The 22094-nt window shown below is 41.4% G+C and overlaps 3 protein-coding genes across 5 annotated transcripts; 2 read left to right on the top strand and 1 right to left on the bottom strand.

The window, feature by feature from the left end:
- Positions 1 to 3962: 3962 nt before the first annotated feature.
- Positions 3963 to 6148, top strand: LOC135652727 (histone-lysine N-methyltransferase family member SUVH2-like). Its single transcript, XM_065173920.1, has one exon. It carries the CDS (start codon positions 4093 to 4095, stop codon positions 6034 to 6036), a length of 1944 nt encoding a protein of 647 aa, XP_065029992.1. The 5' UTR covers positions 3963 to 4092; the 3' UTR covers positions 6037 to 6148.
- A 3619-nt stretch (positions 6149 to 9767) lies between these two features.
- Positions 9768 to 12504, bottom strand: LOC103981100 (uncharacterized). The gene is made up of 2 exons (XM_009397739.3): positions 10395 to 12504; positions 9768 to 10311 (listed from the first exon to the last, which is right to left on the bottom strand). Exons 1-2 carry the CDS (start codon positions 11925 to 11927, stop codon positions 9979 to 9981), a joined length of 1866 nt encoding a protein of 621 aa, XP_009396014.2. The 5' UTR covers positions 11928 to 12504; the 3' UTR covers positions 9768 to 9978.
- Positions 12505 to 13495: 991 nt separating this feature from the next.
- LOC135652715 (beta-glucuronosyltransferase GlcAT14A-like) lies at positions 13496 to 21906 on the top strand. Of its 3 annotated transcripts, none has more exons than XM_065173903.1 (5): positions 13496 to 14249; positions 14903 to 14978; positions 15098 to 15213; positions 20662 to 21188; positions 21614 to 21906. In XM_065173903.1, exons 1-4 carry the CDS (start codon positions 13655 to 13657, stop codon positions 21174 to 21176), a joined length of 1302 nt encoding a protein of 433 aa, XP_065029975.1. In that variant the 5' UTR covers positions 13496 to 13654; the 3' UTR covers positions 21177 to 21188; positions 21614 to 21906. The 3 variants fall into 3 exon arrangements, with proteins under 3 accessions (XP_065029975.1, XP_065029968.1, XP_065029963.1); XM_065173896.1 differs by lacking the exon at positions 21614 to 21906 and adding an exon at positions 21331 to 21594 and having other exon boundaries at positions 13497 to 14249; XM_065173891.1 differs by lacking the exon at positions 21614 to 21906 and adding an exon at positions 21328 to 21594 and having other exon boundaries at positions 13497 to 14249.
- The last annotated feature ends 188 nt before the right edge of the window (positions 21907 to 22094 follow it).

Below are 22094 nucleotides of genomic sequence, written 5' to 3'. Positions count from 1 at the left end.
CCATTTCTATTTGGGTGTTAGACCAAGGTAGAAAAACGTGGCTCTGATACCAATTGTTAGGATCGAAGCGGCACTAAGAGGGGGGGGTGAATTAGTGCAGCGGATTAAAACTTCGATTTTAATCAAATTTTTCGTACGATAAGAACGGAACTTGAAAAGTTTAACTTGAAAGCGTATTCTTAAAGTTGCGCAGCAAGAGTAATAAGGAACTAAAGCAGTAAGAAGATTTGCAGTAATGTAAATGACAATAATGAAATGCAAACCAGAGATTACGCCGATTTAGAGTGGTTCGGTCAAATGACCTACATCCACTTGCGAGGCCCCTCTTCGATGAGGCTCCCACCTTCCACTAGCAAATTTCTTGAAAGGGAAGGGTAAATACCCCTCTTACAACTCTTTACAAGCGGTTCACTCTCTTACAAATTTTTAACAAGAATGAAGGAGGTGAACACTAGCAAAATGAAAACAAGATTAGCTAGGACTTTTCTAATGCCTTTCTCTCAAACACTTGCTGCTCAAAAAGTTGTAACCTCAGCTGAGATTTGAGGGGTATTTATAGGCCTCAAGAGGATTCAAATTTTGGGCTCCAAAATTTGAATTCTCTTAGGGTTCCCGGTGCTGGAGGTTCCACCGCCCAGCGCTCGGGTGCTGGACGGTGCAACCGCCCAGCCAAGGAGGTGTCACCGCCCAGCTAGGCGGTGCCACCGCCTACAGTGTTTTCAGCCCAACTACAGTGTTTTCAGCCACTAGTTGGGCTTCAATCTTGGCTCTCTAGTTCGCTGGTTTAGCTTAATTTTTAGCCTAAACCAACTCTGACTTTGGGCCCAGTTGGCCCCTAACCAGGATATAGGATTATCTCTTAATCCTAATCCTAATTACAAGTGAACTACATAACAAAAACACATCCTAAGCAAGCTTTCAACCGCGAACGTCGAGTCTTGTTTCGGCGAGCTTTCCGACGAACTTCTTCCGACGGACTCCCATCAAGCTCCCGATCTTGTGATGACTTTAACGAGTAGCCGAGCCTTCTCGGTGATCTCCGCGAGCCTCCGATGATTTCTTCGGCGAACTTCCGACACGTTCCCGATTTCTTCTCGGATGGTTCCGGCAGCATCTCTGATGATTCTTCGGTCTCTTAAACGTCCATCGAGCTCGACTCCGGTATCCTTGCTTTATGTCTTTGTCGTTATCGTAGTTAATCCTGCACACACAAGCAAACACTCTACTCCGATCTAGACAATTATTATAACGCAAATTGACATTCTGTTGCCCGGCACGTCATTGGTTGGCGCTTCATCCGATTCTTCGGTGCATTGTCCTCTCTTGCGGCTTGTTGCCCAATCGGCGGTTGACCTCCGCAACCCCGATATCCTTGGCGCAATTTCGCTCTCCTTGGCCCGATGCCCGACGCCCGAAGCCTTCTGCCATCCAATATCCTAACGTGATCTCCTCCGACGCAACGTCAATTCCTCCTGCATTAATTGTCTAATTCTGATCGAGTAGACCTATATCACTCAAAATGTAGTCAAACATTTAAACACAATCAATTAGTTTCATCATCAAAATCCGAGATTCAACATTTATATGTTGGCTGGTGGGGCGATTTCTTGGCGTAGTGCCAAGCAATCTCTTATTGCTTCTTCCACTATGGCAGCGGAATTTGTAGCATGTTTTGAGACGTCTAATCATAGAATTTGGCTGAGGAATTTTGTCACAGGGCTGTAAATAGTTCAAGGGATTGAAAGACCACTAAAGATATACTGTGATAACAAATCAGCTGTTTTATACTCCAACAACAATAGGAGCTCGACTAAGTCAAAGCACATTGACATCAAGTTCCTAGTTGTGAAAGAAAGGGTACAAAGTAAACAAATTTCTATAGAACACTTGGAACAAACTTTATGTTGGCAGATCCTCTCACAAAAGGTTTACCGCCCAAGGTCTTTCATGAGCATACTGCTCATATGGGTATATCAGAATTCGAGGAAACTTCAGTTTAGTGGGAGCCTGTCATATGTTTGTTATATGTTCTATGCCAGATTCTGTATTTGTACAGATATTTTCTGATCAGAAATAAAGCTTCAGTTTATTATACTTTGTACATTATGGCTATTAAAGTTATTAATGATCTCATAAAGATAAAGTTGGACCAGTTGAAAATTGACATGTACAGATCACATTCATGTAATTTTCATGCTACACATTTCATAATTGATCTATGTCATTTGATTATATTAATATTAGTGATCATTGATGGGTTTTGCTATGATTGATATAGCGAAGACCGCTTTGGTCCTATATTAATATAATCAATGGACGAGATTGTTTTGTATGTCCTATTTAATAATGGCAATAATTTTGAGCTCATAAAGAATATCACATTTATAAGGATACATATGTGACTCAGTGGGAGATTGTTAGAATATTAAGAGTCATACATATATAATTAAATGTGTTAAGCCATTATTTTCATTAGCCAAAATTAAAGTGATCTAATTAAAGTAAAATTATTTAGCTAAGGGACATAATTGTTATGAAAATTAATTGTGTGGATACCATCATGTTCCTAACTTAATGACGAGATAAGTTAGGAATATGAAACTCTTGAGGCATAATTGCAGATTCATCAATTATGAATACAATCATAATTGTAGATTCATCAGTTATGACTATAAATAAGGTTATGGTCCCCGGTTGCAGTATCGAATGAAGTTTCTCTTCACTCGTCAAGGAAAAATCTAAAGTTCAAAAGGTACTCTGCAATTGGAAGACCAAATCACTGATTTATTCAGAAAATATTCTAATAGATTCATCAGGTACGCTTCCGTATTAATCTGTTTCTTAATTGTTGTAGGATTTCATGCATATTATAATGGATTTGATAAGTTTTATGGAAACATTCTTAATCCCTTATTTTGGATCTATTCGGTTTTGATTCTATAAAACAATTATTTGATCCATATTTGATATGTTAAAAGAACCCCAACATTTTGATCTAACCAATCCTTTTTACTATTAGGCTTAAAAGTGAAGGGTAATATGGAAGATTTTTATTTTCAAAATGATAAAGATAAGATTTAATATCAAAATCTTAATTCAACAATCAAAGTGTTTACAAGTTACATCTTCACGAAAAGACGGAGAGGTTATGACATCGATTAATATAAAGTTAATACGATTAAGTAAATGTATGATAAAACGAACAACTTACATGCACTACTCTTCCAAGGAAACATTTCATAGACAACATCTATTGATGTAGTGGATTAGTTAATGCATGCATTAGGAAGTGAAGCGCACTAATAAATGTTAGCTGACTAATTTGGATCAAATATAAATGGATAATGCATTGGCATATCCCATAGTATGTGAATGGATAAGGTGACAATGTCTGCATCCGCTTCTGTATATTGTCACACAATCAAGTTTGTTATGTGATACAACATAGTATTTTGCTGCATTCTACAGAAACAAATACGTGATTTGACTTGAGCATCGAGATATAACCTATCCATTTCATCAGCTGATTTATATGCTCATGGTCCATGTCATGACTGAAGTCGTTGTTCCGAGAAGCACGTGGCCTACATGTCCGAACCAATGGAAGGGCGGCTCTCCCGCATTTCGCGTGGGGTCCGGCAGTCGTAAATCGTTGTAACTTAAGTGGTGACCCCGTCAGCACCAGTGAGCATGTATGAGCACGACTCCGGTCAATCTGGCGCTCGCGCTCGCCGGAGAGCCTGAGGATGCCACGTTTCAGAAGAAAGCTGTGGCGGGTCCCCCACTCGACGAGAAAGCTGCGGGATCCACAAGGATAAGGCGATGGCGTAAGACACGTTTCGAGTTATTGTGTTCGCTGGTTGGTCAGAGACAGATATTCGAAGGCCGCACGAGTGCCGTCCCACACTCGTCGGACGTCGATCATGACCGAAATTACGTAAAAACCTTCCCTTCGCCATTTGTCCTTCGCCCTGCACTTTCTTCCCGTTTTGCCCCTCGCCATGGCCGTCCACTTGTCTGCTCCTTCTCCTCCTCCCCACTCCTGTTCGACGAAATTAAGTTGAGGTCCCTGAGATTTGCTGCATTCCTGCGATGACCCCCTCGTCGCCGCCTCCCGCCCCGTTCCCGGACCTCAACCTCAACCTCAACCTCGCGCCGTTCCCCAAGGTCGAGCCCAAACCCGAGCCGCCCGATCACCACCCGGCTTTGCCTGGCCCGATCGGTATACTCGACCCCCTTCACCCCACATCCGGTCCGAGCCCTAGCCCCAACCACGACGCCGTCGACGATGAGAGAGCGGCCCTCTTCGCCGAGTACCTCCGCCTCGCCCGCCTCTTTGCCGCCGCCGCCGCCTCCGGCGATGACCACCACCACCTCTCCCTCGTCACCGCCCCCACGCTCGCGCCGACGCGGGCCGCCAACTCTTCCGCCGTCGTCGCCCGCAAGAAGCGGAAGATCCGGTCGGCGGATATGGTCCGCGCCTCCACCCTCGGCCTCCGCGACCGGCTCTACTTCCGCGACGTTGTCCGCCGGACCCGCATCACGTTCGACTCTCTTCGCTCCCTCCTCCTCCGGGACGAGAACAAAGGCGACGCCTTCGAGGCGATCTGGGGCAAGAGGAGCCGCGCCGACCTCAAGGCCGCCACCCTGATGGGCGACCGCGACCTCTGGCTTAACCGAGACAGGAGGATCATCGGCGCGATCCCCGGGATCGCCATCGGCGATGTCTTCTTCTTTCGCATGGAGCTATGCGTGCTCGGCTTGCATGGCCAGAGCCAGGCTGGGATTGACTATGTTCCAGCTAGCCGGAGCTCTACCGGCGAGCCGATAGCCACCAGCATTATTGTATCTGGTGGCTACGAGGATGACGAGGACAGTGGGCTTGTGCTGGTCTACACTGGCCATGGTGGCCGCGGTCCCAGCATGTTTAAGCATTGCACTGACCAGAAACTGGAAGGGGGAAATCTTGCACTGGAACGGAGCATGAAGTATGGTATTGAAATTCGAGTCATTCGTGGTATAAAGTCCAATCGCAGCCCCATCGGAAAGATTTATGTCTACGATGGGCTTTACAAGATTGTCAATTGCTGGATGGATGTAGGCAAATCAGGGTTCGGCATATACAAGTACAAGCTTTTGAGAATTGAAGGCCAGGAAGAGATGGGCAGTGGGATTCTCAAGCTTGCTGAGGATTTAAAAGTGAATCCATTGAGTATGAGGCCAGCCGGTTACTTGAGTCTCGATATCTCGATGGGGAAGGAGAAATTTCCTGTTTCTTTGTTTAATGATATTGATGATGACCGAGAACCATTGCTCTTTGAGTATCTCACTAGTCCAGTGTTTCCTGTCGAAGCTTTTCAAGGGAAGGCAAATGCTGATGCAGGAAATGGGTGTGAATGCATCTCCAATTGCTCAGCCAGCTGCTACTGTGCCCAGAAAAATGGTGGAGAATTTGCATATGGTGGACATGGGATTCTATCGAGGGGGAAGCCATTAATTTATGAGTGTGGCACCTTGTGCCAGTGCCCACCGAATTGTCCCAACCGGGTGAGCCAGAAAGGTGTGAGGCATCAGTTGGAGGTGTTCCGATCAAAAGAGACAGGGTGGGGAGTGAGATCATTGGATTTGATTCAGGCTGGGGAATTTGTTTGTGAATTTAGTGGCATTGTGCTAACTAGGCAGCAAACTGAAATCCTATCCACAAAAGGCCACTGTTTGGTGCATCCTGGCCAGTTTCCAGGAAGATGGGTGGAATGGGGAGACATCTCTGATGTCTTACCCAATTATGTGTCACCAAACTTTCCATGCTTGCCAGGCCTGAACTTCTCAATAGATGTTTCACGATCAAGGAATGTAGCTTGTTATCTGAGCCATAGTTGTAGCCCAAATGTGTTTGTGCAATATGTGCTATTTGATCACAATAATGTATTATATCCGCATGTTATGATCTTCGCCATGGAGAACATACCTCCATTAAGGGAACTGAGTGTTGATTATGGGATTGGAGATGAACCTGCGGGGAAGTTAACAATGTAGCCAATTATTGTTTAGAAGGTGATAAATTTTTGAAGTCACAAATGCTCTTTCTGAGAGCGTGTCACCAATTTCCAAGGAATGACCAAATTGTTCGCTGGTAATTTTTTCTCAATCTTGTGTTACATATTGGAGAATCTTTTCTCTTACCGTATTAATTTCCTGGCAAATTGACTAGTTAATTATCAAGTTTGAGGATATGCACGGAATTATCTACTCTAGTGTCTATATTAATTGTTGTGGTGATGTAAGCCTATCCCTTAATTTTAGAAGTTCTTCAATCGGTATGCTTATATAGCTGTTTCTTTCTCATGCATATCTAGAATTCATAATTAAAACATGCAGATGGCAAACCTATGATGCTCTTTGGATATTAGCTGACAAAAAGTTTTGACTTATCATGTTCTTCATATGTGTATAGAATTTAACTTTTTTTTATCCCCAACAACGTCAATAAGAAGAATAAGAAGAAGCCATGATGCCCCATTTTTATGAGGTTGCCTGCATGGATCTTTTCAACTATGCTAATATTTTTTTTTTCAATTTCAACATGTTAACAAAGCAGGAAACTCTTTTGAGTGCATTTTTCTTCTTAGATAGAAACTTATTTGAATTGGTTAAATGACTTTTCTTTGTAAAGAGAAAAGTGCATAATGAAAAGTTCAGGTCTTGAATTCTCAGCTTTTTAATTTACTTTATCATGCTCCTCAATGAATTATGACTTACCAGTGGAATTCTGATCATTCACCTTCTCTATATTGTTTTATTGGACATGTAAACCCGAATTATATGAGGTTGCCTGCATGGATCTTTTCAACCATGCTAACATATGTTTATTTAATTCAACATGTTAACATAGTAGGAAGCTCTTTCTAGTGCATTTTTTAATTATTACATGATTTTTTTTGTAAAGAGAAAAGTACATAATGAAATGTTCAGGTCTTGAATTCTCATCTTGTTAATTCTCCGATAACTCTTTACTTTATCATGCTCTACAATAAATTATAACCTACCAGTGGAACTCTGATCATTCACCTTCTCTAGATTTTTCATTGGGACTAATCTACCAGTGTAAGGGGCTAATCTATGACATCATTTGACATACATATACACTTAAAGCTGCTGACATGACGAATATGCCTTGGGGATGCATTATTCATTTACATTGAATTTTAAATGATCTAAATAAATATTATTTAGGTATACTGGGCTAAAGTTGAATCTGTGAATTTAAATATGATTGGACTGGTACATATGGATCATGATTTAATGGTCTGACAAGGTACGAGTAATGGGCCATAGAACGTAGTACCACTTGGCATACTACATTTTTATTATATTTTCAGCGATACTGGATGTTCCAGGTTTGTATGTTGCTTGGTTTTATTTCACATTGCTCTGACTAATTATCAAAATTGGTATTAGATCAGTATTTAAAACTTTAGTTGGCTCAATTTTCAAAAACATATTTTCCTTATGGGCATTATGTAAGAAGCTCTTTGTTTAATCACTTGCTTGTCATCTAATTCTTCCCAGTTTCTTATACCTTCTATAGCTTGGAAATGGTGATATGGTCCTCAGGTGGAGGTTCAATTTGAACAAGGATCTTTGATAGGGAGACTAAGGACTTGGTAATATATAAACTACTGATTTTTCTGTTTCGTTCTAGGTAATTGATGTTGAGATTTGAATGCAAGAGAAAGATGTCTTTATCAACGACAGCTAACCAGGAAACCTGCAGGGATTTCTTGGTTGAGAGAGTAAACTAATAGGCCAGGGAAGAAGATTTTTAATGGACTATAATGCTATATTATGTGCAATGTTCTCTTGGTTTCTTACACTTTCTGTCTGTCATGTTCTTTGTTTGTTTTAAGCAGATCAAGAAGTAGGGTATTGGCATTCTTTATGCCTCAGTGCTTTTCTTCATTTCTTGAACTTACAAGCATATCTGGTCTTGCACAAGGTTTTAAGATTTTATTTTGTCAATGTATTTTAATGGCAAAACTCAATTCAATATGATTTGGACGATTAAGCGTTGGTCTTGCTTATTAACTGTGGTAACTGTTCAAAACGTTTTTTAAGCATGATGATATATAGCTATCATACTCATAGAAGTAAAGATGGAAGACTTACAAGATTCTGACAATGTTCATTGCCAAGTGCTGCAACATTTATGCATGAGGAGATGCAATCTATCTATAGAGATACACCAAAAACTGCCAAAATCTTACCTTTCTTGTCATGGATGTTAATATGTTTGCCTATCCTTTTTGAAAGAATATTTTATATGAATTGTTATAGGCAAGATATTTTGTTACTGAATTGCTATGAGACATTAATAAATCCTTGCCACAAACCTTCTTTCAGTAATTCTCTGCAGGAAATGTAACAAAATGGATAATGTTCTAGGCGCATTTATCCTGTCTATGACAGAGGTATGCTGCAAAGGGTATTATTTTTTCTGACTAATCATCATATATTATTGTTTGCTATAAGCACTAACTAATACACTCTAATATAAATTGATACTCCGTACATGAGATGGAATATATTGTTTGTTGTGATCGAAGATACCAAGATTTACAATTAAAAGTTAGAATTTGTCATTGAAAGTTCCAAGTTTATGATTCTTTGTTAGTGTCTCTTTCCTGGTAAATATATGGTGTAATGCTTACAAGATAAACAAATTTTTGCTGTGCAACATATAATGTCAAAAAGTTTGTTGAATAATTAAAAAATAATATATATACAAAAGATTTATGTTGTTAAGATAAGACGAATGTGTAGAGTTATTAGGAAAAATAAAAAATATTTTTATTCATGAATAATTAGATATCATTTTGATAGAGGATAAGATGAGAGAAAATCATTTAAATGAAATAAGTATATACTTACGAGATCTCCAAATAAGATAATTAATATTATTAGGATGAAGAGTAATAAAGAAAAATCTAAAAATATCTTAATAGGAATCATAAATAAATACTTAAGTATTTTAAACTTAATTAAATATATACTTTTTTATATATCTTAATAACTACAAAAGTTGATCTCAAATTATTATTATTGTTATTATTATGTATTATGTCAAAAAGCCTCCAAGAGATCTATTGTTCTCATAAAAGGAGCAGGTGATGTTGCTCTATCATTTCCACTCTGGTAGGTCTTTCCACGATGGCTTGGATTACAACAAAAGTCTGCAATCATTTTGTAACTCTTGAGAAGATGCACATCAATGAGGCAGCCACAAGATTTAGATTTGGGCATTGTACGATCGTGTTCAACATTCCTACAAGGTGATGAACTGCAGGTATCCATTGGAACTCTTTGGACCATCATGTTTCTGTTCTATAAGCATACTAATGATTTGTCCAATGGCACAAACATACGAGCTCTCTGTTTTGTTTAGGAAGGAGCAAAGTAATTTTGAAGATCCTGGTTCATGGTTATCTTGTATCATTGTTCGGATCGATAGATCACATTAGCTGTTCCATCTTGCTGTCTTTAGCTTTAATGGGTCATCAAGATTTGAGCTGTGAAGCAGTTGATGTCAGTACTCACTTTCAATATGGAAGATGAGTGGAGAAAAATCTTTTGGACATTAGGTTGTTGGATCTTAGTAACTTCATGGAAAGTAAAAGATAACCAACCCTACGACCATGAGAAATAGAAGAGCCCCACCTGTGGGTTTACTTTCAAGGAATGACATTCTTGCAGTGCCTCTGTGACGATGGTGGAGATTAAGCCAGCTTCTTCAGAGTTGAGGCAACAAGTAAGAAGTAACAGAGGGGAATTCCTCATTAGCATGACATGACTATGAACCTAAAAATTTTCAACATCTTTAAATCACTGCCTGCCCAAGAAATAGAGTTCGACTTGCAAAAGAATATTCCAACAAATCTTAGCGCATGGACAGGCCACCTTGTGGAATGGATCGTCGACCATTCACCGATTCCGGCCCTTCACCTGCTTCGATTTGCTCGTACCCTCCTGCGTCTTCTTCCTTCTGGCTTCAGCAGTAGTCCAAGTGTAATCAGGTGGAATCCCAAACGGATCTTGTACGTCCTCCACACGGCTACCTGGCCCTGGTGAGGCGGCATAAGCTTGACGATAGGGCGCCTTTATCCATTGAATCCAGGAGCTTGATGATGCCTGTGTTTCTGGGGTCTTGCTCTCAGGGCTTGAGGGAGGTGTCCAGAACTCTTCCAATGGCTGTAGCTCCTCAAACTTGCTGAAGGTAACCAGGACACGGATGGTAGGCACAACTGGAATTGCAACCTGCATGCATTCATAGACTACCCTCACATAATGCACAAGCGACTCATGGAATGAGAAGAATGTGTGGTAGGAGAAACCCATACCTTCACCGGAAATGTTCCAGGAGGGAGCTTCGTCGTAAGAAGATCCCTCAGTCGACGAATTGCCTTGACCTTGTTCGCTAGAATGTCGAGAAGAGGCAATAGCTCTTCCGTCTGCAGTGGGAAATCAGGAGAAAGCCACAGAATAGGCCTCAAGCCTTTTCTGTACTCGCTCTCTTTGCTCGTTGCAGGCCTTTTCACGACTTCTATCGAACGCCTTTCGGGCCTACTCTGATGCCCAGGTGGAGAATCGACGAGGATAACGCTTGGAGGCACAGCCTTCCTCTGCCCATCTTGGTTGTGATTGCTGCCCCTCTTTCCCCAGTTACCAAACCAGCTTCTCCTGTCTTGTCTATTCTCACTATTTCTACTGCTGCTACTACTACAAGCATCCTCGACGGCCATCTCCCTCGGCTCGTTGCAACTATGACGGCGAGCAACATAGGCATCTGAGTGGACTTGGTCGAGCATGTCCGGGGATTTTACTTTGAGCGCACTCTCCAGCTGCTTCCGCTCCTCCTCCGTCAAGACGTCCTCGAACTCTTCGCTCTCGGTATCGTTGTCATCACATGCCGAGAAGAACTCCTCGTCCGTCATGGCTCCCGGCACCTGCCGGGACTTCATGCTCACCATCACGTGATGCATTTCGTACACCTTCGCTTTCCACGGCCCGACCATTTCCGACCTCTCCTGCCTCCTCCACGTCAGCTGCGGAAGAAGCACGGCCTGCGTCACGTCGATCCCCGGCCGGAAAATGTTCGTCTGGGACATCGCAGCGACTTCTTGCTGGACCTCCGCCTCCGTGGGGGGCGTGCCCGCTCCGTTCAAAGCGCTCATCACCACCTTGTCCTTGTGAGAGATCACGCACAGGGACCCCGGCGGCACCTTCCCGTCCTCCGATCCGTCCCCGAGGAAGAGGATGCTCTGGTCGGAGCGCTGAATCCGGAAGCCGTCAAATCCGGCCAGCGTCATGTCGGCCCGCAGGTTCGAGCCCCGCTTCCATATCTTGTAGGTGTCGGAGGGGGCGATCCTGGAGATGAAGGGGATCACGGAGCTCTCGAAGTGGAAGGTGATCTCCATGTAGAAGTCCCGCATCCGGCGCATGGTGGCGACCACTCGCGGCAGCCGGCGGCACCACTTGGCCCAGGCGAGCAGTTGGTAATGGCGGATGATGATCTTGGCGAGGTTCTCCTCGCGGGCACAGATGGCCTCCTGGAGCGCGCTCCACCCCTGCTCGTTCTGGAGGCTATAGTCCGCGCCAGCGGCCATTAGCATCTCGACGGCGGCAGCGTCGCCGAGGCGGACGGCGAGGTGGAGCGGCGTCTCCCGGTTGGGGACATCGCGGCGGTCGACAACGGCGGAGATAGCCTCGGCCTTCTCCTCCTCCGCGAAGGACGCCGCCTCGGTGCGGATGGAGGAGGGGTCGGCGAGGCGGGGCAGCGCCGCGAGCACGCGCTTGAGGCCGGCGTAATCGCGCGCGAGCACAGCCTTGTGGGCTGGGCTGTGCGCGTACTTGGACGGATCCATCCCTGCCATTCGAATTCCTCCTCTTTCTCCTTCAGGGTTTCACCTCAAACTGTTCAACTATCAAGAAAGCAGATACGAGAAATCGATCTTTAAAAAAAATTGGATTTTTTCAGCTCAAATTTGGAGAGACGCAACAACATCGACAGATGGAACAGCAAAGCGATCTGATCCCAGCAATACAGAGCAGACAAGTGCATGCTGTTGGGCCTTCTCATTCCAAGAAAATATCCATCTTGTATGTGCATTTGTACATGTGAACCAGAGATATAAATAGAGAGAGGGAGAGAAAAGGAGAGGGGAATCGAAGGAAGGGATGACCCCAAGAAGAGAACAAAAGCGATCCAAAGGAGAGACGGAAAGAAAAAGAAAGAGAGTGGAAAGTTCAAAGCTTCTGTAGATAAAAGTTATGCTCTCCTCCACCTCTCTTTCCCCCTTTGGCCCCCGTACAAGAGATTATGCTGCAGCTCATAACTGGTAGGATCAATAAACTGTGATGGGACCAACCAAAGCAAGAGAAAGAGAGAGACGGTAAAACTGGGTATCGAGGAAGAAGAAACCTGACTTCCTTTCTCCCTTTTCCTGTTCAGAGAGCACCGAAGGACACGCCAAAACATGAAGTGGCCAGATATGGGGACCCGCATCAATCATATGGTTCGACCGGAGGACTGTTTAACCTTTGGTAGGGTCGTCTCGTCCTCCCACGGAGGGTCGGCATGGCACCGCCCAGAGAAGAACAGGGATGGTAAAAGCTGTCACACTGTTCTTGAGAACGGTGGCCGGAGATGGACGAGGTGCCGGTGAGTGAGCCCAAGTTGAGTTCCAGACCGTCTGGTTGAAGCCCAAAAGCCTGCCTCTCCCTCCCTTCGGAACCAACGCTACGCAGGGATCTCATGCGACACCTCGTTTCATCGGAAGAAGACAAAAATATATAGATTGATTTAGGTCTGATCGGTGTATTATTACTAATTTAAACTTAAATCACTGTCAATCCGTCGGCAATACAAAAATATCATCTAAATCAATCATCAGCAATCCTAACTATAGTTATTAATTAGTTTTCTTGATTTCATCTAAAAAATCAATCATTAGTAATACTAACTACAGTTATTATTTTAAACTTGATTGATATTTAAGAGCTGTCAAGCTTAATGGGTCCCACAGGCCACATGATTTTTTATAACCCTAAGAGAGGTTTTCTTTTGTTATATAGGAGTTTAATTCATAGTAGTATAATATTATATGTCCATACTATTCAGGGTTCATTGATTCTTTTGGTACATCTCTTTGCACCCATAGGACAAGTTCTAAGAAAGGTGGGAATTGAAAGAGTTGGTCATTACTTTTATTTTCTTTTTGTCTGGATTAATAGAAACAAACCCACACAAGCATAAATTTGATTGCATACCTTAAGAATTCAATTGAAACCCTTGGCGTTTGCCCATAACATGCATCCAATTATCTCTCTCTGTTTTGTAATGTTATTTGACAAAGTAGATTATTTTATGATGATAAAGACTTATTCTTATAATGATATAAGAAATTAACTGCCTTTTGGAATTGCTACTTCCTACCTCGCATCACCTACTAAATTCCCAGGGAGATGGGAGAGAGAAAGAGAGAGGAGAGGCCACGATGATGTCAAATTGACAGCCACGGGCTTCAAAATAGGTAGAAAGAAAGAGTTACAAGAAGGGGAATAAACCAACAAGACAGAGAGAAGGAATTCAAAGGAAAGAATGCAGTCTTCTTCTTCTTCTTCAGCATCTCCTGCTGCTGCTTCTCCTCCTCCTCCTCCTCCTCCGTCATTCCCCAGCTTCCCCAAGGAATCCCGTAACCTCTACTGCGTTCTGGTCACCTCCCTCGTCTCCCTTTTCTTGATCCTCTCCTTCTCCTCCCCCTCCGCCTCCTCGCCCTCCTCCTCTGCCGCCTCCCACGTCCGATCCGCCTCCGCTACCGCCACCGCCCTCCTATCGTCCTCCCCGCCGCCCCCCTCGCTCGCTTACCTCCTCACCGGCTCTGCCGGCGACGGCGACCGGCTCCTCCGCCTCCTCCACGCCGTCTACCACCCCAGGAACCTCTACCTCCTCCACCTCGACGGCGCCGCGCCGAAGGACGAGCGCGAGCGCCTCGCCCTCGCCGCCTGGAACGTCCCGGCCTTCCGATCCGCCCGGAACGTGCACGTCGTGGGGAAGCCGGATTTCGCTAACCCTCGCGGCTCCTCTGCGCTTTCCGCCACCCTCCACGGCGCCGCGATCTTGCTCCGGATTGGAGCGAATTGGGATTGGTTCGTCAACCTTGACGCGTCCGAATACCCTATAGTGACCCAAGATGGTATGAATAGCTCCTATTCCTGCCTCAGAGATTCAGTTTTCTCGTGAAAATTTTGGATTTTTGCACCTGATGCCATGTTTAACACTCTCTCCTTTCTGGGTTTTCTTTGTGTGGGGGTGCGTCCGTGTCCTTATCTTTTCTTCCTACTACTACTACTGCTCAGGACATTCAAGAACCAAACCTTGCTTGCGTCAGTAATCTTTCAACACAACATGACTTCGAAGGTTGTAGTTGATGATAAATTTCCTCTTTTATGACATGAGGTCTGACTAACATTTCGTTTGGCTTGAAAATCTTGATATTTCACCATGCAACTGTATCCACTTTTACCAGGAAATAAACATAATAGAATTGTAAATCGCATTTCTTTTTATTAGATCTGTGTTAAAAACTGGCTGTTAGTCTTATAGCAAGCAAGAAATGGTGCCTTTCTAGGCAAATTTAAGCTGAGGTGCTGCAATCTGCTAGAATGTGCTTCAATGTAATTGGAGTTGCAACTCCAAACCATAAATAATCTGACATTTCGTCACTCTCTTTTTCTCTTAGAAGCTCTTCAATTTATTGACATAAAGATTCGCAATGGGTAAAGTTTGCCCTAAGCATATTTTTAGGTGCAATACTTGCTATTTGACTTTGCTTTTGTTATTTCTCAGATCTTCTTCATGTATTCTCTTTCCTACCGAGGGATCTCAACTTTGTTCAGCATTCCAGTTATATTGGATGGAGAGAGTACGGAAGCTTCACCTCCTATTTATTATATTTAATTTTCCCCTTCTGTATTTGTCTGATGTGTTAAGTTTTTTTTTTTTTTCTCATGATATAAATTCTAAATGAGATTATTGTGTCAGGTCGCGGCAACTGAGACCCATTATTGTTGACCCTGGACTTTACCTCTCTTCCAGGACAGATATTTTTTATGCTACTCAGAAGCGTGAGTTGCCAAATGCATATAAGTTGTTCACAGGTTGGTATCGATCAAGTTCCATCAAAGTATGTAACTTGGAGTAGTATGTTTATCTCAAAAATACCATGCAGTGCTTTTGTAAAATTGATGTGTACTGTTCTTCGGTGCTTGCATGTTCACACGTGTCATGTAATATAATTTTCATTTTTGGACAAGAAATAACACAACTCAACAACCATGTTTGTGCCTTGTGATTTGGTTAGTGTAATACCTTTCCTTGTCAACCTCCAGCTACTTCCACCTCTAGAGATTGAAAAAATTCTCCATTTCCTCCCTTTCCAAATTAACATTTCTGTTCTCCTTTCTCCTATTTGATATTGTCATCATGTTCTCCATCATCCTCATCCTCCTCTGATAGTGTTACGTTGATTCATTAAGATATAGGGCAGCCTGACAAGTCCTGATCTGTATGGGGGAAGGACTCGACGACATTGAACCTTACTCCGAGTAGATTTATGACTTCACATAGGAGTTGTGTCTTTTACTATAGAAAGTTATAAAACCAAAAAGAAAACAACCCTTATTGCTTGGGATCAAAGTACCTTAAACAAGGAACTAAGCAAAGACTTCGGGAACACAGGTGCTCGGACTTCTTGCACTCAACGTGCAGGTTGCTCATAGCAGAAAGCTTGCTGTTAATTTCGGTTATCTTTGTTTCTTCTCCCTCTCTCTCTTTCGTCCAGAACCTGATTCTAAACCGGTTGGAGCTTGCAGAAGATATCTGCTTGAAACGGAAGAAAGACTCGATGCCACTGGGTTGCTGCTGGAAGTCGAGGAAGGCGCAGCAGCAACAAGACCGGTGGCTGTTCTCTCACAAGTCCTGCTGCCGAGGAGGACTTGAGGCAGATCACCTTCTTCTGATCTCTCCCTTTCCTACACTTGGCTGAAGGGCTTTTGCTAGGGCAGGCTGAGAAGGGCTGCTGCTTTCGATGAAGAGTTTCTACAAGGGGCTGCCGAAGGCTAGAACTTTGTGGTTGTGACTTTATGCATTAGGAGGCTGATGACTCTTCAATATATAGATTGAGGGTAGAGCTCTAACCACGTTAGGACTCCCTTCTTTGGCTAGGGCCAGCCCCTTAGTGCCGTCTGGTTGGTGAGCAAGTCCCCTCCAGTCTGAGTAGGGCTCGGATTGAAGGAGCTGATTCTTTAGGCTAACCTCATGCCCTTCTCCCAATCCAAGTGACGTTTGGATTGAGTCGTCTGCAGGTTGGAGCTGATGTTGGAGCTGGTTGAATCTGACTTTTGGGTTTGGGATTGAGCTCAAGTTGGGTTCAACCAGATTTGGATTGAATCGGAGTTCGAGTCGAAGTCTGGTTGAGTTGAATTGAAGTTCGACTCGAACTTGAGTTGAGCTGAACTTGAGTGAGACTTGAGCTGTGTTGGATCTATTCCTTGAGCTCAGATTCAAGCTTTGTTCAGTTGGATTGGGATCAACTTGGAGTTCAACTCGAACTCTGATTGAACTGAATTGGAGTTTGACTCAAACTCGGCTTGATCGGATCAAATCCGATCCCACCTTTACATGTTTTGAGCATGTCATTGTACCCACCTTTTCTGTTCATTGTTTGGTGTCTGATTGTCTTTCTTCGACACCTAAATTCATGAGTAAGAGGTACTATAAGATTTCAGTAATTTCATTTCATTTATTAGTCAACTGATAAGACTACATCCATAATCTTAAATCTTCAATCCAATCCCTGATGATGATAATTAAGCATCTTCCTAAAATTCCCATCCTCATTATAGTTAACCCAGATTTTGTTGTATGGAGCCCATCCTATGATCTTGCAGATTTTGATGTAAAAATCTGTTGACGAGAATTAGAAAGCAGCACAATGAGTTATTACTTAGGCTGCTAAATAGAAGGATATTTTCCTAGCTAGCTATGTAAAAATCTCCTCTTCAGAAAGACGATGTTCTTTCTAAATCATGAGAGACTGAAAGATGCGGGATGCGGGAGGAGAAAGTAGTAAAGCAGAGAGAAAAAGAGGAGAATAACCTCTAAAAACTCAACAAAACTTTGGGTCAATCATGAAAGAAAATTGTTGCAAGACAAGTTATATGCTAACTTCTGATGCATGAATGGACCACAACTAACGCAATTAAAATTTAGAATTTATTTGTTGTCCAAATTGCAGAAAAGATTACTATTCCCTGAAAATCAGATTTTCACTTTTATTGTCAATGGAATTAGCAAGAAGACTACTAAAGGTTAGATGCAGCAAGATCTTCACATGTGCAATAAATAGCAGAGACAAAGAAAACACCTGCTTTACTGAGAATAAACCAGAGAATTAGCAAACCTATCGCCAATAGCTTCTCAGCTTTAGTGGAAAACATATTACTATTTCTATGATAATAAATTCGTAGACTAGTAAAAGTTGTTTAATGAGGCAATGACAAAAAAACAGATGTGGAACAAGAGGAAAAGGAAGTAACTGCAGAGAGTAATTGCCATGGTTTAACTAGAGTAGTTGATGTAGAATGAGTAGTGACAAAATTTTTTCCTAGTAATTGAGGAATAGAAAAAGAGAAAAGAAAGAAAATAATAAAGAGATGATAAGAAAATAAAAGATAACTACCAGACTCGCTCCGGCTCAAGGAGAATGTTCTCAGGATGAAGGTCTCATACCACGGCACGTCTCAAACGATGGAATCATATCATTGGAAATATATTTGTGACCTCACACCACTCACACACAAGGTGAGAACCTACTCAATTCATTGATTATCTTTCGATTTTTATATATTACAATGTTATATTCCTTTTTTTTAGGCTCAAGTATAAGAATAAAAAGAAAAATACAGAAAAAAAAGACTACAATCGTATTAAATCAAATATATAATATGTTCTCTTTGAAGAAGGTAATAATTTTGACTTGATTTGAGGAACAATCTTCCTCTAATGATATTCGTGATTTATAAATTTCCATCCACGAAGAGATGAATCTTCGGTCAACATTTTCAATCTTCAATTAAGAATTAATCTGATTTCTTCTTTTTTATATTTATTTTTTTACAAAATATCTCTAAACTAATAAAATGTATTCAAATAACATATGAACTAAATTGCTCCTGCATCTGGGTTTGAATAGCATTTAAGATGAAAGACTATAGATAAGGCAAGCAAAAGGGAGAGGGATATCGAGGAAAGAGAAGTGCCCAAAAGTAACTCAATTAGCATATAGTCTAAGATATGGATTAACCTAACATTCTATTTCAAGGGCACTGGCTTGAAATGACTTGCTTCAAATGAGGAAATAACTCAACAAGTATGGAATCCTACACAATCATATCTAGTCAACTCTTTGAAAGAGGAAGTATAACTGTTCAAATGAGAACCCCTCTTCTTATGTCAAATTACTCAAATCAACTTCACAGTGTGACTTATTTAAATCAAAGCTTAATCTGCACATGGGCTCTAGTGTTTGTACATAGACTTCGTGTATGTAGTGCATGCCTTCCAACTTGTAGGATGAATCTGAAAATACTGAAGAAGAACAATGTAATTGGTGGGTCAAAACTTTTTCCTGTTAATGAAGCTGACAATGCTAGGAACATTATTTCCTTTGTCATGATTATATAGAAACTGCACCCCAACTATTCTTCTGTACAAATATACTCCACAAGCATTGAGCTTGTGATCTCCCAGCAGTCTCATATCTGAAAAAACAGAAAGGATGATGCTGTATATGAAACTTAAAGCCACTAGCCCTCAGATTTATTTTGTACCATGTCACAAGCCCCGCTCCATGTAAATCATATAACTTGTAGGTTATTTTGATTATTACAAATGGTAAGAAATTACTCTATCAATTCTTTTGAGTGAGGTCAACATTCATGGCCAGGTTGACCTATACGGATATTGACACTGAAAACATTGATGTCTTCATTTTTTGTTGGTGTCAAACACCGACACTGTTAAAAAACTACCCACGTCTTGGTACAGAGCATATTACGCTTTTCAGACTGTTTACACTTATTTATGTTAATATATTGTACATATAGGACATATATTTTATATGACTCTCATAATGTGTTTAATATCGACAACTTTATGTTTTTTTTTACATTTGACTTCTTATATATGTATTTGGAGTATTTTGGTGAATCTTTGCTACTCTTATAAATGATTGTTATACTTTTTACAAAATACATGAATGATGATCTTATTTCTAAGTTGTACAATGTAACCTAATCGTGATAGTGATCTAATCATAGAATTATTAACTGTCACGTGACTCATGTCAATTCCATGATAATAATCTAATCCTGATGTTTGGGGTAGTCTTTGCTACTAATATAAATGATTGTTATACTTTTTACCAAACACATATGATTATCTTAGATCCTAAGTTGAATGTATAAAATGACAGTAATATACATTTATTAACTGTCATGTGACTTATGTCAATACCATGTCGTTTCCAACTTTTCTAAATTTTGACCTGTCAATGTATCCTTATCTAGTCGTATTCCGGTCCATGCTTCATAAATTGGCCATCCAAGTGCTTGCACTTGAATTGATGAGAGTTGTAGGAATACATGGAATATTGGTTGCATTTTGTTGGAATGGTTCTGTGCATGACTTCGTCATGTAAAAATGAGTTGTCTTGCACTGGGAAAGAAATAATGTATTTGTATACAAAACTTGAAAGGTGAATTGTCAATAATTTGGCTTTAAGCTTCTTGGTCACACTGCAAGGATGATTTTGCATGGGATTTTGTGCTAATAGGTTGATTTGGTTGCTGTAGAGCTTCATAGAAAAGACTCTAATAGCATTTTAGGTTGATTAGGTTGTTAGGGTATGGCAATACAATTTTTTTATCATGATTTGGACTATAGTACTTAGGATCCATGTGTATGTTAGATGCATGTGAATCTTTCATAAAATATATATTGATTAGATAGATCTCTTGACTCTATATTTGAGTCCAAATATATAAGGAAGTCAATGCAGCTGGTGACTGTTTATCCAGGTTTTTGAGTCTTTCCAGAGGTCTAGTCTACCTTTCAGTAAACCTAGCAATCTGACACAAGATTCTTGTGAATCACAATCAAGCGGAAATTCTTGATACATTAAGGACTGATGTGCAACAAGTAAATTGCTTATTCTGTTGTTATGTTTCTTCTTATATTTGGATTACTTTGTATGTAAAATCACTTTATAGGCACTGGTTCTTTGTGGTAATGGTCCTCTGACTACTGTCATCTCCGAAGTCTGGATATTTTGTTTCCATAATCCACTTTCATTTGCTAAAGTTTGCTTTTTTCAGACAATTTCAGAAAATATCTGAATAATGTTTTGAAGAGAATTTTGTTTGAGATAAACAAGGTCATGACATGTTCATCATGCACTTTGTATTATGCAATTTTATTGCTTTTCTCTTCCAATTAATTTAAGAGAGAAGGAGATGCAAGAAAAGTTACTATGCATTCTGGTGCAGGTTCTGCTTCTGTTATCCTCAGTCGGAAGTTTATAGAGTACTGCATATTGGGTACTGACAATTTGCCAAGAACTCTTATGATGTACTATGCAAATACGCTGTCATCACACACAAACTATTTCCAAACTGTCCTTTGTAACTCTCCTGGATTCAATAGGACTATTGTCAACCATCACCTACACTATATGATCTGGGATGCATCTCCAAAGAAGGAACCCCGTCTGCTGACTATGGATGACCTTAAAAACATGACTATAACTGGAGCAGCATTTGGGACAAGGTTCTCTAAGAACGATCCTGTTCTTGACCACATTGATAAGGAAACTTTGAGCCGGGGTCCTGGTAGGATAGTCCCTGGAGGCTGGTGTTTAGGTGGAAGCCGTGGGGACCCATGTGCTGTTTGGGGTAATCCTGATGTTCTGATTCCTGGACCTGGGGCAGCACGGCTTGCAAAGATTATTGCAGATCTTCTGTCGGATGGAAAGCTACGTTCTCAACAATGTATATGGAAGTGATCCATGCATGAGGTACATTAACTGCTGTAAGATATTTTCATGCTTTTAGTCGCTATTGTTTTTGTTTTATCATATAATGATGTCTCTCAATTATATGCTGTCATTTTGATCCATTACTCAACTTGAATGCCAACATCATCCTCTTTTCCAGCAGGTGACTCTTTGCGTCTTCTGCTCCTTGGCCTTAAGAGGAAACATGAAACCACATCTTGGTTTTGTAATTTTGATCTCCAATCTTCAATTTGGGAGCTGCATCATCTTATTTGTTAACTCAGCTTTTGAATACATAATTCTAGTTCTCAATTTATCAGATCTGGGTTCTGTAGAAATTTATTCTTCAATGTCCAAATAGTGCTAATCAAAATGTGGATTCTGTTTGAAGCGCTTAATAGTATGGCAAGCCAAACTCGATCTTTCACTCCGTCATGTCATGACAGGCTTCCTTGACCTTTGGAACTCCATCAGCAGCCAGCGTTTCTCCTTGTGGTACAAAAAGGGGAGACATCTGACATGGTTTATTTCTTCCATGCTGGAGTTTATTTCTTCAAGAAATGAAGCTACGGTTCAAGCTCTGTAAGTATATGTTCTGTGCATGCTGAATCTTGTAACATCACAAAGCTCCTTAGTCACCAGAAGAATCAGATAAGACTGTAAATATCTGAACAACCAAAACAAATTCGTGGTGTATTTTTGTGTTCTCCGATGCATGGAAGAAACATTTCATATTGAATGTGTCCATACAATATGATGGTTCGTAAAAATGAGACTCTAGATTGCAGATTTGCACTTCTGTGCCTTATTTCCTCCTCCGTGTGACTTCACCATCTCTCGATTCTTTTCAACTCCCCGTTCCTCAAAACTGTCCTCTGCTCATCGACTATCACAAGCCACACCATTACTGTGTCCATCGTCCCCGAG

This window comes from Musa acuminata, chromosome BXJ1-4 (genome assembly GCF_036884655.1).
Source record: "Musa acuminata AAA Group cultivar baxijiao chromosome BXJ1-4, Cavendish_Baxijiao_AAA, whole genome shotgun sequence".
NCBI classification, from domain to species: Eukaryota; Viridiplantae; Streptophyta; class Magnoliopsida; order Zingiberales; family Musaceae; genus Musa; species Musa acuminata.
This window is presented reverse-complemented; position numbering and strand designations above follow the sequence as displayed.

Bases quoted from the DNA above. Each gene is read 5' to 3' on its own strand.
- LOC135652727 (XM_065173920.1), top strand. From the start codon at position 4,093: ATGACCCCCTCGTCGCCGCCTCCCGCCCCGTTCCCGGACCTCAACCTC.
- LOC103981100 (XM_009397739.3), bottom strand. From the start codon at position 11,927: ATGGCAGGGATGGATCCGTCCAAGTACGCGCACAGCCCAGCCCACAAG. The intron at 10,312-10,394 runs GTATGGGTTTCT...GAATGCATGCAG, and splicing joins CTGGAACATTTCCGGTGAAG to GTTGCAATTCCAGTTGTGCC.
- LOC135652715 (XM_065173903.1), top strand. From the start codon at position 13,655: ATGCAGTCTTCTTCTTCTTCTTCAGCATCTCCTGCTGCTGCTTCTCCT. The intron at 14,979-15,097 runs GTACGGAAGCTT...TTATTGTGTCAG, and splicing joins AGTTATATTGGATGGAGAGA to GTCGCGGCAACTGAGACCCA. The intron at 15,214-20,661 runs GTTGGTATCGAT...ATTCTGGTGCAG, and splicing joins TGCATATAAGTTGTTCACAG to GTTCTGCTTCTGTTATCCTC.